General features: G+C 45.1%; 1 protein-coding gene across 1 annotated transcript; it reads right to left on the bottom strand.

Annotated features, from left to right (window-relative positions):
• SYNGR2 (synaptogyrin 2) lies at nt 1-18,918 on the bottom strand. Its single transcript, XM_073682515.1, has 4 exons — nt 18,744-18,918; nt 12,031-12,268; nt 2,384-2,523; nt 1-1,778 (listed from the first exon to the last, which is right to left on the bottom strand). Exons 1-4 carry the CDS (start codon nt 18,840-18,842, stop codon nt 1,584-1,586), a joined length of 672 nt encoding a protein of 223 aa, XP_073538616.1. The 5' UTR covers nt 18,843-18,918; the 3' UTR covers nt 1-1,583.
• Between the last annotated feature and the right edge of the window lie 3,667 nt (nt 18,919-22,585).

The following is a 22,585-nucleotide window of genomic DNA, read 5'->3' on the forward strand; positions in this document are numbered from 1 at the left end:
TCCGTGGAGAAAAAACTTTATTGAAATTCAAACCTGTGCAAAGTGACACACAGCAAAATGCCTCATTTATCCCAGCACCAGAATGATTTCCCCTCCACCATCCTCTCCCCCGCCATGTGCTAAAGACGTCTCCAATGGCTGAATGCAGCCGCCCTTGGTAGCAACTGCCAGTCAAAGCTGTCACGCTATCCTGGGGGGCGAGGGAGAGCGACGTGATGAGACTCCTGCCCTCAGTAACAGTTTGGCACAATGTGTAAGGCAGTAGTTATATAAAATACATTCAATATAATGACCTATGGGGGAGGGGTGACGCTGGTGAAATTTTCCATATCTTCAGTGTCCAAACTGCTCGAAACTAGTGAACAAAGCTTGAGGCCATAACGTTTGGCAGGTTTAAAGTTAAAAATAAAAATGTAAAAAGGAATATATAATACACAAATGTGTTATAAATGAGACTTTCAAACCAAAAAAAACCACCACCGCGCCAATACCGTAAGCTAAACAGGATCTCTATAATGTCATGCCATCAAAATTATCCTCAGTCATTCATAAACCAGTGTCAGTGCCACTGGGAGAACAAAACACTATTGTGCCAGGAATCTAACTGGAAAGGACATAGGGAGGAGCTTTGTGAGCAGTCAGCTGCACTCAGCCAATTAGAATCAGAGGGAGTGTCTTCAACAATGATTAGGAGGAGTCTGCACAGTCTTTTTCAGCTGGATTGTAGTCTAGCCCTTTACAAAAATTAAGTAGCGCTTAAAAGGGGTTGTACTAAAATAAAACAAGGCTTGTAACGCCAGCCATGTGTTTTCAATTCTGGGCAACCCCCTTTAAAAAGGTGTCATTTTGGTTTACATAAAGAAAAAAATGCCGTAGACATGGCGTCAGTCATTTGTGCACCTGTCCTACTGATTAGAATAGGATGTATGCACAATCGTGATGAGTGTGCACGATACCTGGAGAATAGACACCATGTCACCTCCCAATATGGAAGGGGGAGGTTCTGGATAACCCCTTTAAATAAACCAAAGCTCAATGGTGACTAGTGGGGCTCATCTTGTGCTAGCAACAAAGCAAAATCTGCTATCTGAAACGGGACCGACCAGACCAACACCCTCTCATATTTAAGGCAGCGGGGGACCCACAGTTCATCACAAGATCCACCAGATGGCACAACTGAGTTTACATTAACTTAGAAATCACGCACAAAGCTTTTAAGGGGTTACTGGCAGCCATACTACAGCTGTGTGTATCTGAAGCTTAAATATCCAGTGACTGATCCTAGGTCACCACCCGGTGACCCTCCCTCCAAGTCTGGTTTGGAGTGAGGCGAGAAAAATAAAATAAATCTACATTTTGACATCTAATGGGCTATAAGATTACAAAGACATGGCAGAGGCGGCGATGAGACGCCATTGGCGCCCCTGGACGAGGTGAAGACCACGTGTCTGTCTGCTGGCGGCACTGGATAAGGCACTTGGGAAGCGGAAGAGCGTAGCCAGGCTTGCAAAGCCGTAGAGCTGACAGTCGGCGACCATGGCCTCCGGTGACTCGGTGTCTATACAGCTCTCAGGCCGGGGGGCTCAGTATGCCGGCGGCTTGTACCCGTCGTCTGTCTCTGCGCTTTGTGTGAACGGCGGCCGCTGGTAGTTGTCGCTGACGGCATCCGGGTAGCTGGAGTAAGGCGAGGCGGGGGACAAGTTGGGGTCCATGTAGCTGGTGTTGAAGTCTTCCACCCCCATCCTGTACTTCTTAAAGGCAATGCTCGCCAGAGGGAACTGTGAAGACAGCGAGGCATCAATGTTACTAACGTGGTAAGGTCTCCCGGGGGCTAACAGGAGAGGAACTACCCCATTAAGATTGATATTTTTTTTCCCAATTTTTTTTATTTTTTCCCCCCACTAAAATACATTTAAACTCACTTTTTTTAGTCAATTTGGATTGATAGTGGCATTATTATTTTTTTACCTGTTATACATCTTAATTTATTTTTCATTTATTTCACAAACTGTGCCCCCCCCCCATAGTGTCATAAAAGACCTTTGGGAGGGGGCATTTAAATATTGAAATATTTTTATTTTCATCTTATTTCCCCTGTAACTGGGGCTTTCATAATAGCCCGGGTTCCAGGGTAAATGCAGACTCCTGGCTGTATAGAAGAGCCGCCTGGGTCTCCTGTGACCCAGCAGCTCCTGCTCTCTTCCTTTAAGCAGGGGGATCTCATGACCACTGTCTATGGAGGAGGAAGAGCAGTCAGCTTGGCTAGCACTGCGTATACAGCAGGCAGAGACAGTAATAAACCATCACTACCTTCTCTATCAGACAGGCAGATTTTACAACATCACTGCAGAGTTTTTAAGCTGGATAGCGACAGGAGACTTACCCAGGACAGGATGGAGAAGAAGCTGAAGGCAATAGCCGCCCGCGCGTTATCAGCCCCCGTAAGAGTTAATTTAGGAACTGTTGATGCCCACTGATTGGCCAAGAAGCAGAAGCCAACAAACCACAGGAAACACCAGAGACCTGAAAGACAAATGCAGAGTGTAACATGAGTAACATTCCTCCCAATGCCGGGCTGGTAATCTTTCAAATAACATTATTGATTTATTTTTTTTTAAACACAAGATTTTTACCTTAGATCAATTAATCATGGGCACAAAAAAAAACCATGGCAATACTTCTTGGGCGCTGCTTACTTAGGGAAGAAAAAAAACAAAATGAACTGAACTTCTTGTGTTTCTTCCCTCCACTAACCTACCCATGCCCAACATTGCCATCTCCATTTGTGGCTCCATCATTACTTCCCAGCAACAAGCCCGCTGTCTTGGGGTTATACTTGATTCACATCTTTCCTTCTCTCCCCAGATCCATACACTCGCCCGCTCATGTCATCTCCACCTCAAAAACATCTCTAGAATTCAACCATTTCTTAAATTTGACTAATCGGTCTCCCTCTTACTAAACTCTCCCCTCTCCAATCTGTCCTGAATGCGGCAGCCAGGATCATATTCCTCGCCAACCGCTACACCGATGCCTCCCCCCTGTGTCAGTCGTTGCACTGGTTACCCATCCGCTATAGAGTTCAATATAAACTCATCACCCTTACTCACAAAGCGCTCCATGCTTCAGCACTGCCCTACATCTCCTCTCTTATCTCAGTCTACCACCCTACCTGTGCGCTCCGTTCTGCTAATGACCTAAGACTAACATCCTCAATAATCCAAACCCTCCCACTCACGTCTCCAAAACTTCTCACATGCTGCGCCAATTCTTTGGAACGCACTACCCAGGACTCATCGATTAATCCACGATACCCAGTTTTAAGCGTGCCTTAAAAACACATTTCAGACTGACCTATTGCCCCACCTCCCTTATCTAACTATCTCTTTTTTTCCCCATACAACACTTCCTTCAGGACACTCGTATCTTCTGTTCACACGTCCCCCATGTACTTAAATAGACTTCTGTGTCTGTACTTGTTCACATACTGATTGGTGGCTGGTTCATTTAGAATTATGTGATTACCCTATTTATTACATTGATGGTTGACGGTACAATACAAGCAATTGTTACCATCCACCCTTTGTGTCTCCCCTATTTCCCCATATATTGTAAGCTTGCGAGCAGGGCCCTCTCTCCTCTTGATTTATGTGATTATTGTTATTCTGTAATGTCTTTTATTGTCTGTACAAGTCCCCTCTAAAATGTAAAGTGCTGCGGAATATGTTGGCGCTATAGAAATAAAAAACGTATTAATTTTTTTTTTTATAAAAGAATCAGATGGAAAAAAATGTAATTGATGATTTTCTGTTCCAACAGCTGCCACTAGAGGGAGCCCAGAGAACGCAAATTCATAGACTCAAGATTTGATCAGCACTCTCCCTCTAGTGGTGACCAGTGAGAATTCACACAGGGAATCTGGATGAGACTTAGGACTAAAAAAAAGATTATTTTTTTTAACTCCTTCCCTACCAGGCAAGTTCTCTTTTTTTCCCCTCCAAGAGCCCAAACTTCTTTTTTTTTTCTATTAACATAACCATATGAGGCCTTGTTCCTTGTAGGACGAGTTGCAGTTTTGAATTTAATTTATTAAATAAATGAATTCGCAAAATCGGTTCTCACATCTCCGAAAACGCAGGGGGGGTTGGTATAGCCTTTTCAGATATCTGGAGGTATTATTTAGCTGTACATCTTAGAAGGGTACCAGCTTGGGCCTCTTTGCAGGCTTACAGCAAATGGGTAGAGATCGAGAAACTTTGGATGGCTCCTGCCCATCCCAATTCATTGCTATGGAGAGATGGGAGTTCATGCCCCTCGGTGCCTCTGCTGGGCTATCTGTCATTTACAATGAAAATCTGGAGGGTGGGCAGCAGGGCCTTCCCATTGATCTCTCCCAGGTCCCCTATAAGCTCCTTCCTTTTTACACCCTCCATACCTGATAGGCTTACTGCAGCTATGACGGAACCATGGCTTCAAGCACAACTATTTTATTACGCGGACATTGTTGACCCCTTTAACAGGAATATTCTTCCTTTGCAGACTTGGAAAACAATTCAAACTTCCACTTAAGGCTGCGTGCCCACTATGCGTTTTTCAAGCGTTTTTGCCGCGGAATTTCCAAAGCGAAAACACTTAAAAAAAAACGCTTGGTAATACGTGCCCCGTGGTCCCCAATGATAATCCGCATGTGCTGTGCACATGCTGCGGAAATTTCCACTGCGGATTATCATTGCGGAAAAATAAGCAGCATGTCGATTAATTTTGCTGACACGCAGCGTAATTGCCGCCATTGACTTGCATTGAATCGCTTAATATCCGCATCACTACATGTGCACATGCGGATATTAACCCCTTCGCAACCTTGGGATTTTCTGTTTTTTGCTCCCCTTGTTCCCAGAGCCATAGCGTTTTTATTTTTTGGTCAATATGGCCATGTGAGGGCTTATTTTTTTGCGAGACGAGTTGTACTTTTAAACGCCATTACTAGTTTTACCATATCGTGTACTGGAAAACGGGAGAAAAATTCCAAGTGAAGTGAAATTGCAAAAAGAATGCAATTACACAGTTTTTTGTTTTTTTTTCTCTTTTCCACGTTCACTGCATGCTAAAACTAACCTGCCATTATTATTCTCCAGGTCATTACGAGTTCTTAGACACCAAACATGTATAGGTTCTTTTTTATTTAAGTGGTGAAAAAAAAAATCCAAAGTTTGCTAACAAAAAATTTTAAAAAATGGCGCCATTTTCCGAGACACGTAGCATCTCTATTTTTCGGGATCTGGGGCCGGGTTAGGGCTTATTTTTTGCGTGCCGAGCTTAAGTTTTTATTTTGGGGTAGATCCGATGTTTTGATCGCCCGTTATGGCATTTTATTGCAATGTTGCATCGACCAAAAAAACGTAATTCTGGCGTTTGGAATTTTTTTCTCATTACGCCGTTTACCAATCGGATTAATTATTTTTTTATATTGATAGATCAGGCGATTCTGAACGCGGCGATGCCAAATATGTGTATGTGGGGTTAATGTTTTATTATTTTATTTTGAATAGGGCAAAAGGGGCATGATTTCAATTTTTATATTTTTAATATTTTTAAAAATATATATATTTTTTTTTTTTACACTTTTTGCTTGCTTCTATAGTCTCCATAGGAAACTAGAAGCAGCAACTGTCTGATCGATGAACAGATCACCTTTATGTAGCAGAAATGTTCCTGTGTTATGAGCGCCGACCACTAGGTGGCGCTCATAGCGATCTTTACATGACAACCACTGGGGTCTGCTGCAGACCCAGGGTTGTCATGCCTACCCATCAGTGACCTGCGATCACGTGACGGGGTTACTGATGGGCGGGGTAAGTGACGCGCTTCCGGCGCGGCGCTGTTAAATGCCGCTGTCAGAGATTGACAGTGGCATTTAACTGGTTAACAGCCGCGGGTGGATCGAGATTCCACCTGCGGCTGTTGCGGGCACATGCCAGCTGTAATAATCATCTGACATGTGCTCGGTTCAGTGCGAGCTCATCGCTGGAGCCCTCACTGAACCGGGGTGATGGCCTGGGGCATACTAATACACCCCAGGCCAGAAAGGGGTTAAGCGATTTAATGTGCGGATGGTACCCGGGTCTGGAGAAGAGGAGACTCTCATCCAGACCTGGGTACCTGTTAAAAAAAAGAATTTAAAATAAAAAATAAACATATACTCACCTTCCGATGTCCCCCGGTCTCCTGTATGATGCGTCCGGTCTCTTGTACGGCTCGAGATGGTCTGAAAGGTCCTTTCACACTGGCTGACGTCATGAAAGGTCCTTTCACACTGGCTGACGTCATGAAAGGTCCTTTCACACTGGCTGACGTCATGAAAGGTCCTTTCACACTGGCTGACGTCATGAAAGGTCCTTTCACACTGGCTGACGTCATGAAAGGTCCTTTCACACTGGCTGACGTCATGAAAGGACCTTTCACACTGGCTGACGTCATGAAAGGACCTTTCACACTGGCTGACGTCATGAAAGGACCTTTCACACTGGCTGACGTCATGAAAGGACCTTTCACACTGGCTGACGTCATGAAAGGACCTTTCACACTGGCTGACGTCATGAAAGGACCTTTCACACTGGCTGACGTCATGAAAGGACCTTTCACACTGGCTGACGTCATGAAAGGACCTTTCACACTGGCTGACGTCATGAAAGGACCTTTCACACTGGCTGACGTCATGAAAGGACCTTTCACACTGGCTGACGTCATGAAAGGACCGGGGGCCATCAGAAGGTATGTTTTTTTGTTGTTTTTTTACCATTTTTAATCTTTTTTCAACTATTAACTTGGTCACACCATATAGTGTGACCAAGTTGTCAAGCACTTTCCAAGTGATGCTAAAATCGCTTGGAAAGCGCTTTGATAACCCGCATGCAGAAATGCATGAGAAGAACGCTTCACATCCGCATGTCCCTGGCAGGAAAAAAGCATGTACAATCGCAGTGCGTTTTTCCTGCCAGGGAGAAGCGGAAAAAATCTGCAGCATTTCTGCATCGTGGGCACATAGCCTTAGACCTACTTCTTGTACTTACAAATCCATCACCTAGCCCTGACTTTATATAAAAACACAACATTCTCCATCCCCACTCCCTTTGAACGACTCCGTAAGGGGAATCCATCTACAAAGGCATTGATCACTGACATCTACAGTTATATGAAAAAGTTTGGGCACCCTATTAATCTTAAGCTTAATGTTTTATAAAAATTGGTGTTTTTGCAACAGCTATTTCAGTTTGATATATGTAATAACTGTTGGACACAGTAATGTTTCTGCCTTGAAATGAGGTTTATTGTACTAACAGAAAATGTGCAATCTGCATTCAAACAAAATTTGACCGGTGCATAAGTATGGGCACCCTTATCATTTTCTTGTTTTAAATACTCCTACCTACTTTTTACTGACTGACTAAAGTACTTTTTTTGGTTTTGTAACCTCATTGAGCTTTGAACTTCATAGCCAGGTGTATGCAATCATGTGAAAAGCTACTTAAAGTGGCCACTTGCAAGTTGTTCTCCTGTTTGAATCTCCTCTGAAGAGTGGCATCATGGGCTCCTCAAAACAACTGTCAAATGATCTGAAAACAAAGATTATTCAACATAGTTGTTCAGGGGAAGGATACAAAAAGCTGTCTCAGAGATTTAACCTGTCAGTTTCCACTGTGAGGAACATAGTAAGGAAATGGAAGAACACAGGGACAGTTCTTGTTAAGGCCAGAAGTGGCAGGCCAAGAAAAACATCAGAAAGGCAGGGAAGAAGAATGGTGAGATCAGTCAAGGACAATCCTCAGACCACCTCCAGAGAGCTGCAGCATCAACTTGCTGCAGATGGTGTCACTGTGCATCGGTCAACTATACAACGCACTTTGCACAAGGAGAAGCTGTATGGGAGAGTGATGCGAAAGAAGCCGTTTCTGCAAGCACGCCACGAACAGAGTGATCTGAGGTATGCAAAAGCACATTTGGAGAAGCGAATTTCTTTTAGGAAAAAGGTCCTGTGGACTGATGAAACCAAGATTGAGTTGTTTGGTCATACAAAAAGGCGTTATGCATGGCGGCAAAAAAACACAGCATTCCAAGAAAAACACTTGCTACCCACAGTAAAATTTGGTGGAGGTTCCGTCATGCTTTGGGGCTGTGTGGCCAATGCCGGCACCGGGAATCTTGTTAAAGTTGAGGGACGCATGGATTCCACTCAGTATCCGCAGATTCTTGACAATAATGTTCAAGAATCAGTGATAAAGTTGAAGTTACGCAGGGGATGGATCTTTCAGCAAGACAATGATCCAAAACACCGCTCCAAATCTACTCAGGCATTCATGCAGAGGAACAATTACAATATTCTGGAATGGCCATCCCAGTCCCCAGACCTGAATATCATTGAACATCTGTGGGATCATTTGAAGAGGGCTGTCCATGCTCGGCGACCATCAAACTTAACTGAACTGGAATTGTTTTGTAAAGAGGAATGGTCAAAAATACCTTAATCCAGGATCCAGGAAATCATTAAAAGCTACAGGAAGCGACTAGAGGCTGTTATTTTTGCAAAAGGAGGATTAACTAAATATTAATGTCACTTTTCTGGTGAGGTGCCCATACTTATGCACCTGTCAAATTTTGTTTGAATGCAGATTGCACATTTTCTGTTAGTACAATAAACCTCATTTCAAGGCAGAAACATTACTGTGTCCAACAGTTATTACATATATCAAACGGAAATAGCTGTTGCAAAAACACCAATTTTTATAAAACATTAAGCTTAAGATTAATAGGGGTGCCCAAACTTTTTCATATAACTGTATAACATACTGTTCACTACGCCATCAGTTCCCCCTCCAAAACATACTTATATGACTAAGTGGGGGAGATATTTGGGGAGGGAGCTCCCACCTACTACCTGGCAGGTTATATGGTCCAAGGCAGCTAAATCAACCACATGTGTAATACAAAAGGAAAATCAATACAAGATACTGATGCATTGGTATCATATCCCGGAGGTTTTGCATAATATATACCCAACCACGTCAGACAGATGCTGGAGATGTCTGGGGGCTGTGGGCTCATTGCCGCATATATTCTGGGATGGTCAGACAATATCTCTGTTCTGGAAAAGAGTACAGGGGTTGATTTCTCAGGTGTTCGATGTGGAGATCCCTCTGGAGATCTACCTATCTACTCCCCGTACCCTACCCATCCTTAGATGTTACATAGGATGATTGACCTAATTCTAGGGAGAATAGCAGTGTTGAGCACTGCGCCACGAGAAGAAGCATCTAAAATGTTTTGCTTAATTTTGTTATAACTATTCATGTGATAATGTTATTTATATGAGAAAAAGGAAAATATTTCAAAATAAACTATTTAAAAAAAAAGAATAATTGAATTATATAAATAAAAAAAATAACAAAAAGTGGAATGTGAAAAAAAAAAATCCACCATTGTTTCCTTCCTTGTTTTACAGGAAAAAATGCCCCTGTAACATGATTCTTCAGGTGGGTACAATTACGAAACTTGTATAGGACAACATCGGCAAGGAGTTTGTATGTTCTCCCCGTGTTTGTGTGGGTTTCCTCCGGGTTCTCCGGTTTCCTCCCACACTTCAAAGACATACTGATAGGGAATTTAGATTCTGAGCCCCAATGGGGACAGCAATGATAATGTATGTAAAGCGCTGTGGAATATGTTGGCGCTATATAAAAATAAAGATTATTATAGGTGTGGGGGTTTTTTTTTGGGGGGGGGGGGTTAGATTTTCATGTTTAGGACAATACGTAACTTTGTAAAAGAAAATATATATATATATATAGTACAGACCAAAAGTTTGGACACACCTTCTCATTTAAAGATTTTTCTGGATTTATACTTAACAAAAAAGTGTGAAACTGAAAATATGTCTTATAGTCTAGGTTCTTCAAAGTAGCCACTTTTTGCTTTGATGACTGCTTTGCACACTCTTGGCATTCTCTTGATGAGCTTCTAGAGGTAGTCACCGGAAATGGTCTTCCAACAATCTTGAAGGAGTTCCCAGAGATGCTTAGCACTTGTTGGCCCTTTTGCCTTCACTCTGCGGTCCAGCTCACCCCAAACCATCTCGATTGGGTTCAGGTCTGGTGACTGTGGAGGCCAGGTCATCTGGCGTAGCACCCCATCACTCTCCTTCTTGGTCAAATAGCCCTTACACAGCCTGGAGGTGTATTTGGGGTCATTGTCCTGTTGGAAAATAAATGATGGTCCAACTAAACGCAAACCGGATGGAATAGCATGCCGCTGCAAGATGCTGTGGTAGCCATGCTGGTTCAGTATGCCTTCAATTTTGAATAAATCCCCAACAGTGTCACCAGCAAAGCACCCCCACACCATCACACCTCCTCCTTCATGCTTCACGGTGGGAACCAGGCATGTAGAGTCCATCCGTTCACCTTTTCTGCGTCGCACAAAGACACGGTGGTTGGAACCAAAGATCTCAAATTTGGACTCATCAGACCAAAGCACAGATTTCCACTGGTCTAATGTCCATTCTTTGTGTTCTTTAGCCCAAACAAGTCTCTTCTGCTTGTTGCCTGTCCTTAGCAGTGGTTTCCTAGCAGCTATTTTACCATGAAGGCCTGCTGCACAAAGTCTCCTCTTAACAGTTGTTGTAGAGATGTGTCTGCTGCTAGAACGCTGTGTGGCATTGACCTGGTCTCTAATCTGAGCTGCTGTTAACCTGCGATTTCTGAGGCTGGTGACTCGGATAAACTTATCCTCAGAAGCAGAGGTGACTCTTGGTCTTCCTTTCCTGGGGCGGTCCTCATGTGAGCCAGTTTCTTTGTAGCGCTTGATGGTTTTTGCAACTGCACTTGGGGACACTTTCAAAGTTTTCCCAATTTTTCGCACTGACTGACCTTCATTTCTTAAAGTAATGATGGCCACTTGTTTTTCTTTACTTAGCTGCTTTTTTCTTGCCATAATACAAATTCTAACAGTCTGTTCAGTAGGACTACCAGCTGTGTATCCACCTGACTTCTGCACAACACATCTGATGGTCCCAACCACATTTATAAGGCAAGAAATCCCACTTGTTAAACCTGACAGGGCACACCTGTGAAGTGAAAACCATTTCTGGTGACTACCTCTTGAAGCTCATCAAGAGAATGCCAAGAGTGTGCAAAGCAGTCATCAAAGCAAAAGGTGGCTACTTTGAAGAACCTAGAACATAAGACATATTTTCAGTTGTTTCACACTTTTTTGTTAAGTATATAATTCCACATGTGTTAATTCATAGTTTTGATGCCTTCAGTGTGAATGTACAATTTTCATAGTCATGAAAATACAGAAAAATCTTTAAATGAGAAGGTGTGTCCAAACTTTTGGTCTGTACTAAAATATATATATATACACACACATATATACACAAAAAATTGGAGGCAGCACACAGATAGAAAATGAAAAAGAATCGTTTATTAGCCCATGTGGCGACGTTTCGGTCCAATGCTGTGGACCTTTCTCAAGCTTGAGATATATAGAGATTAGAGATATATATATATATATATGAGAATATATTTAAAAAAATAATTTTTATATATTTAAGATATTTTTATTCTGCTTGTGTCACCATTTTCTACAAGCCATACTTATTTGTTCTTTGTGTGGTGAACTAACATTTTTATTGGTGCCATACGGTGTTTTGCTTATTTTTGCCGTTGGCTTAAATCTTACATTTTGATGGACTTTTTTATTTTTTTCTTATTTTTATTTTTTTTATTTGTTTAAATAAGTCTTTAGCTTTTTCTTTAGTCGTTATAAGTGGCTCAAACCTGTGATCATCTGATTACTTGGACTATATAGACTGCAAGTACTAATCTCGCATAAAGTGAAGCCAAGATGGAGAGGACGGAGATTTTTGGTATACCCCCTTCTGTTATGGTAGCCCATTGGTGATGGACCGATGGCGCCATTTATATTCCATGGTCAGACGCTGACAGCAGCCGCTTCCCTCTACGTGGATTTACTTACCCGCGAAGCCCAGGTCGGAGAGCACAATGTATTTCCGAGTGTTGACGTTGCTGAGCGATGGGAAGTAGACGTCCAAGCCGAGAAAGGCGAGCGCTCCCAGGAAGGCCAGGACGCCGATCCCTATGCCGTAGTGACAGGCGTCCATGTTCGCATTGAAGATGCAGATGAGTGTGCTCGTCTCCTGTTTATTCACATAGCCGTCCGTCAGAATGCAGGCGAAGACGATGAGGGCAAAAACCTGAAGAAGGGGGACAAAAAAAAAAACCCTGAAAATAAAGTCCCCTCCCCCATATCCAGGCATCTTAAAGACGACTATATTAGACCATAGTAGGCGATATGTGAACCTGCACAATGAACTGTCACAGCAAGACAGGAAGTGTTGTCATGGGGTGGAGTTCATTACATATCTAAAAAAAAAAAATTTAATTCATACTTTTTACTCCCACTGTTTTTAATACTGCCATACAATGCCCAAACAGCACAGCCCAAATATCTGATATATACAGCCAAATACTGCCATATATGGTCCAAATAATACTACCTTATAGAGTAGACATAACACTGCAATATACAGTGGTGTGAAAAAGTGTTTGTCCCCTTCCTGATTTCTGATTCTTTTGCATGTTTGTCACACTTGTTTCAGACAAATATAAATATTAGACAAAGATGACACAAGTAAGCACAAGATGCAGTTATTAAGTGAAGGTCTTTATTATTCAGGGAAAAAGAAATCCAAACCTACAGTGCCCTGTATGAAAGTGATTGCCCCTTAAACCTAATAACTGGTTGAGCCACCCTTAGCACCAACAACTACAATCAAGCATTTGCGATAACTGGTAATGAGTCTTTTACAACGCTCTGGAGGAATTTTGGCCCACTCATCTTTGCAAAATTGTTGTAATTCAACCACATTGGAGGGTTTCCGAGCATGAACCGCCTTTTTAAGGTCATGCCACAGCAACTCAATCGTATTAAGGTCAGGATTTTGACTAGGCCACTCTAAAGTCTTAATTTTGTTTTGTCTTAAGCCATTCAGTGGTGGACTTGCTGGTGTGTTTTAGATCATTGTCCTGCTGCATAACCCAAGTGCGCTTCAGCTTGAGGCCACAAACAGATGGCCGGACATTCAGCTTCAGGATTTTTGGGTAGACAGCAGAATTCATGGTTCCATTTACCACAGCAAGTCTTCCAGGTCTTGAAGCAGAAAAACAGCCCTAGATAATCACACAACCACCACCATATTTTACTGTTGGTATGATGTTCCTTTTCTGAAATGCAGTGTTACTTCTACGCCAGATGCAATGGGACATATACCTTCCAAAAAGTTGTTTTTGTTTTTTTTAATTTACTCACTTACATAGCGCCATTAATTCCGCAGTGCTTTACAGACATTAATCGGCAACTTTTGTCAAGTCAGAGCACAGAGTATTCTCCCAAAAGTCTTGGCGATCATCAAGATGTTTTCTGGCAAAACTGAGACAAGCCTTTATGCTCTTTTCGCTGAGAAGTGGTTTTCGTCTTGGAACTCTGCCATGCATGCCATTTTTGCCCAGTCTCTTTCTTATGATGGAATCATGAACACTGATCTTAACTGAGGCAAGTGAGGCCCGCGGTTCTTTGGATGTTGTTGTGGGGTCTTTTGTGACCTCTTGGATGAGTCATCGTTGCGTTCTTGGGGTAATTTTGGTCGGCCGGCTACTCCTGGGAAGGTTCACCACTGTTCCTTGTTTTTGCCATTTGTGGATAATGGCTCTCGCTGTGGTTCGCTGGAGTCCCAAAGCTTTAGAAATGGCTTTATAACCTTTTCCAGACTGATAGATCTCAATTACATTGTTCCTGAATTTCTTTGGATCAAAGCATGATGTCTAGCTTTTGAGGATCTTTTGGTCTACTTCACTTTGTCAGGCAGGTTGTATTTAAGTGATTTCTTGATTGAGAACAGGAGTGGCAGTAATCAGGCCTGTGTGTGGCTAGGGAAATAGAACTCAGCTTCCCAAAGATCTGATCAACCACAGTTAATTTATGTTTTAAGGGGGGGGACAAACTTTTTCACACAGGGCTCTGTAGGTTTGGATTTCTTTTTCCCTTAATAATAAAGACCTTCATTTAAAAACTGCATTTTGTGTTTACTTGTGTTATCTTTGTCTAATATTTGAATTTGTTTTGTGATCTGAAACATTTACGTGTGACAAACATGCAAAAGAATAAGATATCAGGAAGGGGGCAAACACTTTTTCACACCACTATACTTCCCATATGTAATGCTTAAGTAATGCCAAACAATGCCGCCAAATGCCTAAATATTATATATTATACTGCCATAAAAGGTTCAACTATTTTCACAATAGAATGCCTAAATATTATTCCATACAGTGTCACCAGTGTCCATATAACACTGCCGGGCAGCACATCCCTGCTGATCAGCGGCGCCCCGTCCCTGTAACATCCTGGAAACCTGTAATCACAGATTAGAATCATGGGATCGTCATGTTTCCAGTTTGTCTTTCCACATGACAGGGCAATAAATCCATATGGAGGGAACAGCAGAGCACACAACCCTCATCATACTGTCACGGACCTCCAGCAGCGGAGAAAGGCAAAGGTCACCCACCACCAGTCAGTAAGTAAGTACAGGTCCTGGACTCACCAGCAGGGGGGGATAGGTGACAATGTACTCATTCATAAAATATGACTGACACATTTCACCCCATGTATCTGACCCACCATGTTCGTGCACAACCTCCTGGGAGTTGTAGTGTGTATGACGCTGTAATATCTGCATCACACTAGGACCATGGGCGACAAAAGAGGACGGCCGTGAGGTGTCACTGATGGACAGGCCCGGCGCAAATAATAGCGATAGCCTCCAATCTATGGCTTTCCCGTTCCTGGGCATGCTGGGAATTGTAGTTTCACACCAGCTAATAAGAGGATTTAAGAGGCATTATTCCTATTCTCTGCTTTTGTTACTTGGGGACCCTGCAAAACCAGGGGACAATGCACTAGCTTCATCCACACCCGTGCACAATCGGGGGGCCATGAACCCGCATCATCCAAGCCCCTGGACAACCGGGGAGCCATACACCCACTACATCCAGGCCCTTGTACAACCAGGGGAGCCATACACTCACTACATCCAAGCCCCTGGACAACCGGGGGAGCCATACACTCACTACATCCAAGCCCCTGGACAACCGGGGGAGCCATACACTCACTACATCCAAGCCCCTGGACAACCGGGGGGCCATACACTCACTACATCCAAGCCCCTGGACAACCGGGGGAGCCATACACCCACTACATCCAGGCCCTTGTACAACCGGGGGAGCCATACACTCACTACATCCAAGCCCCTGGACAACCGGGGGAGCCATACACTCACTACATCCAAGCCCCTGGACAACCGGGGGAGCCATACACTCACTACATCCAAGCCCCTGGACAACCGGGGGAGCCATACACTCACTACATCCAAGCCCCTGGACAACCGGGGGAGCCATACACTCACTACATCCAAGCCCCTGGACAACCGGGGGAGCCATACACTCACTACATCCAAGCCCCTGGACAACCGGGGGGCCATACACCCACTACATCCAAGCCCCTGGACAACCGGGGGGCCATACACCCACTACATCCAAGCCCCTGGACAACCGGGGGGCCATACACCCACTACATCCAAGCCCCTGGACAACCGGGGGGCCATACACCCACTACATCCAAGCCCCTGGACAACCGGGGGGCCATACACCCACTACATCCAAGCCCCTGGACAACCGGGGGGCCATACACCCACTACATCCAAGCCCCTGGACAACCGGGGGGCCATACACCCACTACATCCAAGCCCCTGGACAACCGGGGGGCTATACACCCACTACATCCAAGCCCCTGGACAACCGGGGGGCCATACACCCACTACATCCAAGCCCCTGGACAACCGCCATACACCCACTTCATCCAAGCCCCTGCACAACCGCCATACACCCACTACATCCAAGCCCCTGCACAACCGCCATACACCCACTACATCCAAGCCCCTGCACAACCGCCATACACCCACTACATCCAAGCCCCTGCACAACCAGAGGTGCCAAACACATACAAGCCCCTGCACAATCGGGGGGCTATACACCCCCTTCATCCATGCCCCTGCAGCCAGAGTGCCCTTTGCTCGTGCCTCAACTCCCCGTGACAGTGGAGGTGCCACACATGTATCTGTGACCGGAGGAGTCCTGCGCTCATCTCTTATTAGGAAGCTTTACCAAAATGAAATGAAAGAGTTACCAGAAAACCCGCACTCATCCCCCACCCACCTTCCTGCCTGCACCCCACACAAACATCAAGTGTAAAAATGTTGCAATTCTGATTCTGGGCTTTTTAACAATAATAATAATAGAAACAAAAGTATCAAAAACAGGAGAAATTTAAAGGAAACAAAAAGTTCTGTTCAAATGTAATTATCTTTTTAACAATTCAGAAACACAGGAAAAGAACGGACAATAAACTAATTTGGTTCCGCACATTTCGGGAGGTGACGAAGCTTCTGAAAAAAAATTAGCAAAACGCGTTTCCTAAAGCAAAAAAAAATCTCAAAACAGAAAACTACTGCCTCCTCGTTCAGCGCCGGACGGTGACATCTGGTGGGTCCCCAGCCTCGCAGCGGCAGCCCCACGTCAACCGTGTCAGCCCGGATCAGGCTGTAGAAACGGATCTACCCCCCCCGAAGCCAGACAGTGAACGAGGTGCGTCCCCCTCCCTCCCAGATCTCTCATATCACCCCCTGTAAACAGACCCCACTGATCACAAGACGCAGGCGCATGTGACCACCCGGGATAATCCCAGCATATGACTCAGGAAAAGGAGTCAGGTGACTCCGGCTCATGCAGGGTTAATATTGGCGTCTCCTCCGGAATGCGAGGGGTTAAAAGGACATCCTATTGAATTCTCCACCCAGGACAGGAAACATTTAAATTAACCCAGTCATTCCCACAGAGCCAGATAATTATTAACATTGAGGCGTGATCCGGCCCCGAGGTCCTGGGTCTTATTCTGGGCGCTCGGCGGAGGATGTTTATACCAGCCTGGCACAAGTCATCCAACTTTCTAGGCCCCGTTGCAAAAGTTTTAACACCCTGGTCAGAAGCGTTAAACTAAATCATGTAGCAGACGACACAGCCTTAGAGATGCCACCCATCAGTAGGGCGGGTGCTGCCAACATCAGACGTATCTGATGGGAGACGTCTCCGAGGAGCAGAGCAGCTGGCAGTGCCAGGGTCCTGTGTCATCAGGAGGTGGTCACATGACCACAGGGAGCTGCAACGTCACAGGTCGTTATTTAGGGTCTAACGAGCATCACAAATCCTACACTGTGCCCACGCCAGGGGTCACATGACCTCCAGGAATAATCCAATATTTATTATATAGAGGAGAGCGGCTAAAAGTGTACAGGAGAGGGAGCCCCCCCACAGCGGACTACAACCCCCAGCGTGTTCTGCAGAGCCCCCACAGCGGACTACAACCCCCAGCGTGTTCTGCAGAGCCCCCACAGCGGACTACAACCCCCAGCGTGTTCTGCAGAGCCCCCCCACAGCGGACTACAACCCCCAGCGTGTTCTGCAGAGCCCCCCCACAGCGGACTACAACCCCCAGCGTGTTCTGCAGAGCCCCCCCACAGCGGACTACAACCCCCAGCGTGTTCTGCAGAGCCCCCCCACAGCGGACTACAACCCCCAGCGTATTCTGCAGAGCCCCCCCACAGCGGACTACAACCCCCAGCGTGTTCTGCAGAGCCCCCCCACAGCGGACTACAACCCCCAGCGTGTTCTGCAGAGCCCCCCCACAGCGGACTACAACCCCCAGCGTGTTCTGCAGATCCCCCCCACAGCGGACTACAACCCCCAGCGTGTTCTGCAGAGCCCCCCCACAGCGGACTACAACCCCCAGCGTGTTCTGCAGATCCCCCCCACAGCGGACTACAACCCCCAGCGTGTTCTGCAGATCCCCCCCACAGCGGACTACAACCCCCAGCGTGTTCTGCAGAGCCCCCCCACAGCGGACTACAACCCCCAGCGTGTTCTGCAGAGCCCCCCCACAGCGGACTACAACCCCCAGCGTGTTCTGCAGAGCCCCCCCACAGCGGACTACAACCCCCAGCGTGTTCTGCAGATCCCTCCCACAGCGGACTACAACCCCCAGCGTGTTCTGCAGATCCCTCCCACAGCGGACTACAACCCCCAGCGTGTTCTGCAGATCCCCCCCACAGCGGACTACAACCCCCAGCGTGTTCTGCAGAGCCCCCCCACAGCGGACTACAACCCCCAGTGAGTACAGCAGAGCCCCCCACAGTGGACTACAACCCCCAGTGAGTACAGCAGAGACCCCCACAGTGGACTACAACCCCCAGTGAGTACAGCAGAGCCCCCCACAGTGGACTACATATTCCAGAATTCCCTGGAAAACACAAGCGTAAAAAGAAACTACAACTCCCAGCATGCCCTGCAGGGCCCCAGCTACTGACTGCATGCCCTGTGTAACTAAAACTCCAGGCAATGATGTCATGAAACTACAACTCTCATCATAGACAAGTGCTCTGACTACATTACCGCTGTCCCTGGAACCTGTCACCACCGCCCCCAGCAGGTGCTCAGCCCCCTCCCCCCTCCGGTATAACTCTGCACATCTCGTGCTGCCGCGCCACCGTCAGTACTCACAGCGCTGAGCAGCCTCAGGATGGTCTCCGGACGTTTGAGGAAATCCAGCAGGTCAAAACTGCCCCCGGCCTTAGCCGCTCCGTACACCCCGCTCTCCATGCTGCAATCGACTGCACCGACCGCTTCCTGGACGGGAAACCACGCCCACAAGTCACAGGACGGGAAAACACGCCCACCAGACAGGAGCCATGACGCCACGCCCATACATGTGACTGAGGTGACATCACTTCACTCATAGGAGGAGCTCACAGCACTGTCACTAATGTCATCATAAACAGCACACAGTGACTGCACCAGCAGAATAGTGAGTGCAGCTCTGGAGTATAATACAGGATGTAACTCAGGATCAGTACAGGATAAGTAATGTAATGTATGTACACAGTGACTCCACCAGCAGAATAGTGAGTGCAGCTCTGGAGTATAATACAGGATGTAACTCAGGATCAGTACAGGATAAGTAATGTAATGTATGTACACCGTGACTGCACCAGCAGAATAGTGAGTGCAGTTCTGGAGTATAATACTGGATATAACTCAGGATCAGTACAGGATAAGTAATGTAATGTATGTACACAGTGACTCCACCAGCAGAATAGTGAGTGCAGCTCTGGAGTATAATACAGGATGTAACTCAGGATCAGTGCAGGATAAGTAATGTAATGTATGTACACAGTGACTGCACCAGCAGAATAGTGAGTGCAGCTCTGGGATATAATACAGGATGTAACTCAGGATCAGTACAGGATAAGTAATGTAATGTATGTACACAGTGACTGCACCAGCAGAATAGTGAGTGCAGCTCTGGAGTATAATACAGGATGTAACTCAGGATCAGTACAGGATAAGTAATGTAACGTATGTACACAGTGACTGCACCAGCAGAATAGTGAGTGCAGCTCTGGAGTATAATACAGGATGTAACTCAGGATCAGTACAGGATAAGTAATGTAATGTACGTACACAGTGACTGCACCAGGAGAATAGTGAGTGCAGCTCTGGAGTATAATACAGGAGGTAACTCAGGATCAGTACAGGATCAGTAATGTAATGTATGTACACAGTGACTGCACCAGGAGAATAGTGAGTGCAGCTCTGGAGTATAATACAGGATGTAACTCAGGATCAGTACAGGATAAGTAATGTAATGTATGTACACAGTGACTCCACCAGCAGAATAGTGAGTGCAGCTCTGGAGTATAATGCAGGATGTAACTCAGGATCAGTACAGGATCAGTAATGTAATGTATGTACACAGTGACTGCACCAGCAGAATAGTGAGTGCAGCTCTGGAGTATAATGCAGGATGTAACTCAGGATCAGTACAGGATAAGTAATGTAATGTATGTACACAGTGACTGCACCAGCAGAATAGTGAGTGCAGCTCTGGAGTATAATACAGGATGTAACTCAGGATCAGTACAGGATAAGTAATATAATGTATGTACACAGTGACTCCACCAGCAGAATAGTGAGTGCAGCTCTGGAGTATAATGCAGGATGTAACTCAGGATCAGTACAGGATCAGTAATGTAATGTATGTACACAGTGACTGCACCAGCAGAATAGTGAGTGCAGCTCTGGAGTATAATGCAGGATGTAACTCAGGATCAGTACAGGATAAGTAATGTAATGTATGTACACAGTGACTGCACCAGCAGAATAGTGAGTGCAGCTCTGGAGTATAATGCAGGATGTAACGCAGGATCAGTACAGGATAAGTAATGTAATGTATGTACACAGTGACTGCACCAGCAGAATAGTGAGTGCAGCTCTGGAGTATAATGCAGGATGTAACTCAGGATCAGTACAGGATAAGTAATATAATGTATGTACACAGTGACTGCACCACCAGAATAGTGAGTGCAGCTCTGGAGTATAATGCAGGATGTAACTCAGGATCAGTGCAGGATAAGTAATGTAATGTATGTACACAGTGACTGCACCAGCAGAATAGTGAGTGCAGCTCTGGAGTATAATACAGGATGTAACTCAGGATCAGTACAGGATAAGTAATATAATGTATGTACACAGTGACTCCACCAGCAGAATAGTGAGTGCAGCTCTGGAGTATAATGCAGGATGTAACTCAGGATCAGTACAGGATAAGTAATGTAATGTATGTACACAGTGACTGCACCAGCAGAATAGTGAGTGCAGCTCTGGAGTATAATGCAGGATGTAACTCAGGATCAGTACAGGATAAGTAATATAATGTATGTACACAGTGACTGCACCAGCAGAATAGTGAGTGCAGCTCTGGAGTATAATGCAGGATGTAACTCAGGATCAGTGCAGGATAAGTAATGTAATGTATGTACACAGTGACTGCAACAGTAGAATAGTGAGTGCAGCTCTGGAGTATAATACAGGATGTAACTCAGGATCAGTACAGGATAAGTAATATAATGTATGTACACAGTGACTGCACCAGTAGAATAGTGAGTGCAGCTCTGGAGTATAATACAGGATGTAGCTCAGGATCAGTACAGGATAAGTAATGTAATGTATGTACACAGTGACTCTACCAGTAGAATAGTGAGTGCAGCTCTGGAGTATAATACAGGATGTAACTCAGGATCAGTACAGGATAAGTAATGTAATGTATGTACACAGTGACTGTACCAGCAGAATAGTGAGTGCAGCTCTGGAATATAATACAGGATGTAACTCAGGATCAGTACAGGATAAGTAATGTAATGTATGTACACAGTGACTCCACCAGCAGAATAGTGAGTGCAGCTCTGGAGTATAATACAGGATGTAACTCAGGATCAGTACAGGATAAGTAATGTAATGTATGTACACAGTGACTGTACCAGCAGAATAGTGAGTGCAGCTCTGGAATATAATACAGGATGTAACTCAGGATCAGTACAGGATAAGTAATGTAATGTATGTACACAGTGACTCCACCAGCAGAATAGTGAGTGCAGCTCTGGAGTATAATACAGGATATAACTCAGGATCAGTACAGGATAAGTAATGTAATGTATGTACACAGTGACTCCACCAGCAGAATAGTGAGTGCAGCTCTGGAGTATAATACAGGATGTAACTCAGGATCAGTACAGGATAAGTAATGTAATGTATGTACACAGTGACTCCACCAGCAGAATAGTGAGTGCAGCTCTGGAGTATAATACAGGATGTAACTCAGGATCAATACAGGATAAGTAATGTAATGTATGTACACAGTGACTGCACCAGCAGAATAGTGAGTGCAGCTCTTGGGTATAATATAGGATGTAACTCAGGATCAGTACAGGATAAGTAATGTAATGTATGTACACAGTGACTGCACCAGCAGAATAGTGAGTGCAGCTCTGGAGTATAATACAAGATGTAACTCAGGATCAGTACAGGATAAGTAATGTAATGTATGTAGACAGTGACTGCACCAGCAGAATAGTGAGTGCAGCTCTGGAGTATAATACAGCATGTAACTCAGGATCAGTACAGGATAAGTAACGTAATGTATGTACACAGTGACTGCACCAGCAGAATAGTGAGTGCAGCTCCGGGCTATAATACAGGATGTAACTCAGGATCAGTACAGGATAAGTAATGTAATGTATGTACACAGTGACTGCACCAGCAGAATAGTGAGTGCAGCTCTGGAGTATAATACAGGATGTAACTCAGGATCAGTACAGGATAAGTAATATAATGTATGTACACAGTGACTCCACCAGCAGAATAGTGAGTGCAGCTCTGGAGTATAATGCAGGATGTAACTCAGGATCAGTACAGGATAAGTAATGTAATGTATGTACACAGTGACTGCACCAGCAGAATAGTGAGTGCAGCTCTGGAGTATAATGCAGGATGTAACTCAGGATCAG

This window comes from Phyllobates terribilis, unplaced genomic scaffold (genome assembly GCF_046119375.1).
Source record: "Phyllobates terribilis strain yellow unplaced genomic scaffold, ASM4611937v1 Scaffold_5__5_contigs__length_657084704, whole genome shotgun sequence".
NCBI lineage: Eukaryota > Metazoa > Chordata > Amphibia > Anura > Dendrobatidae > Phyllobates > Phyllobates terribilis.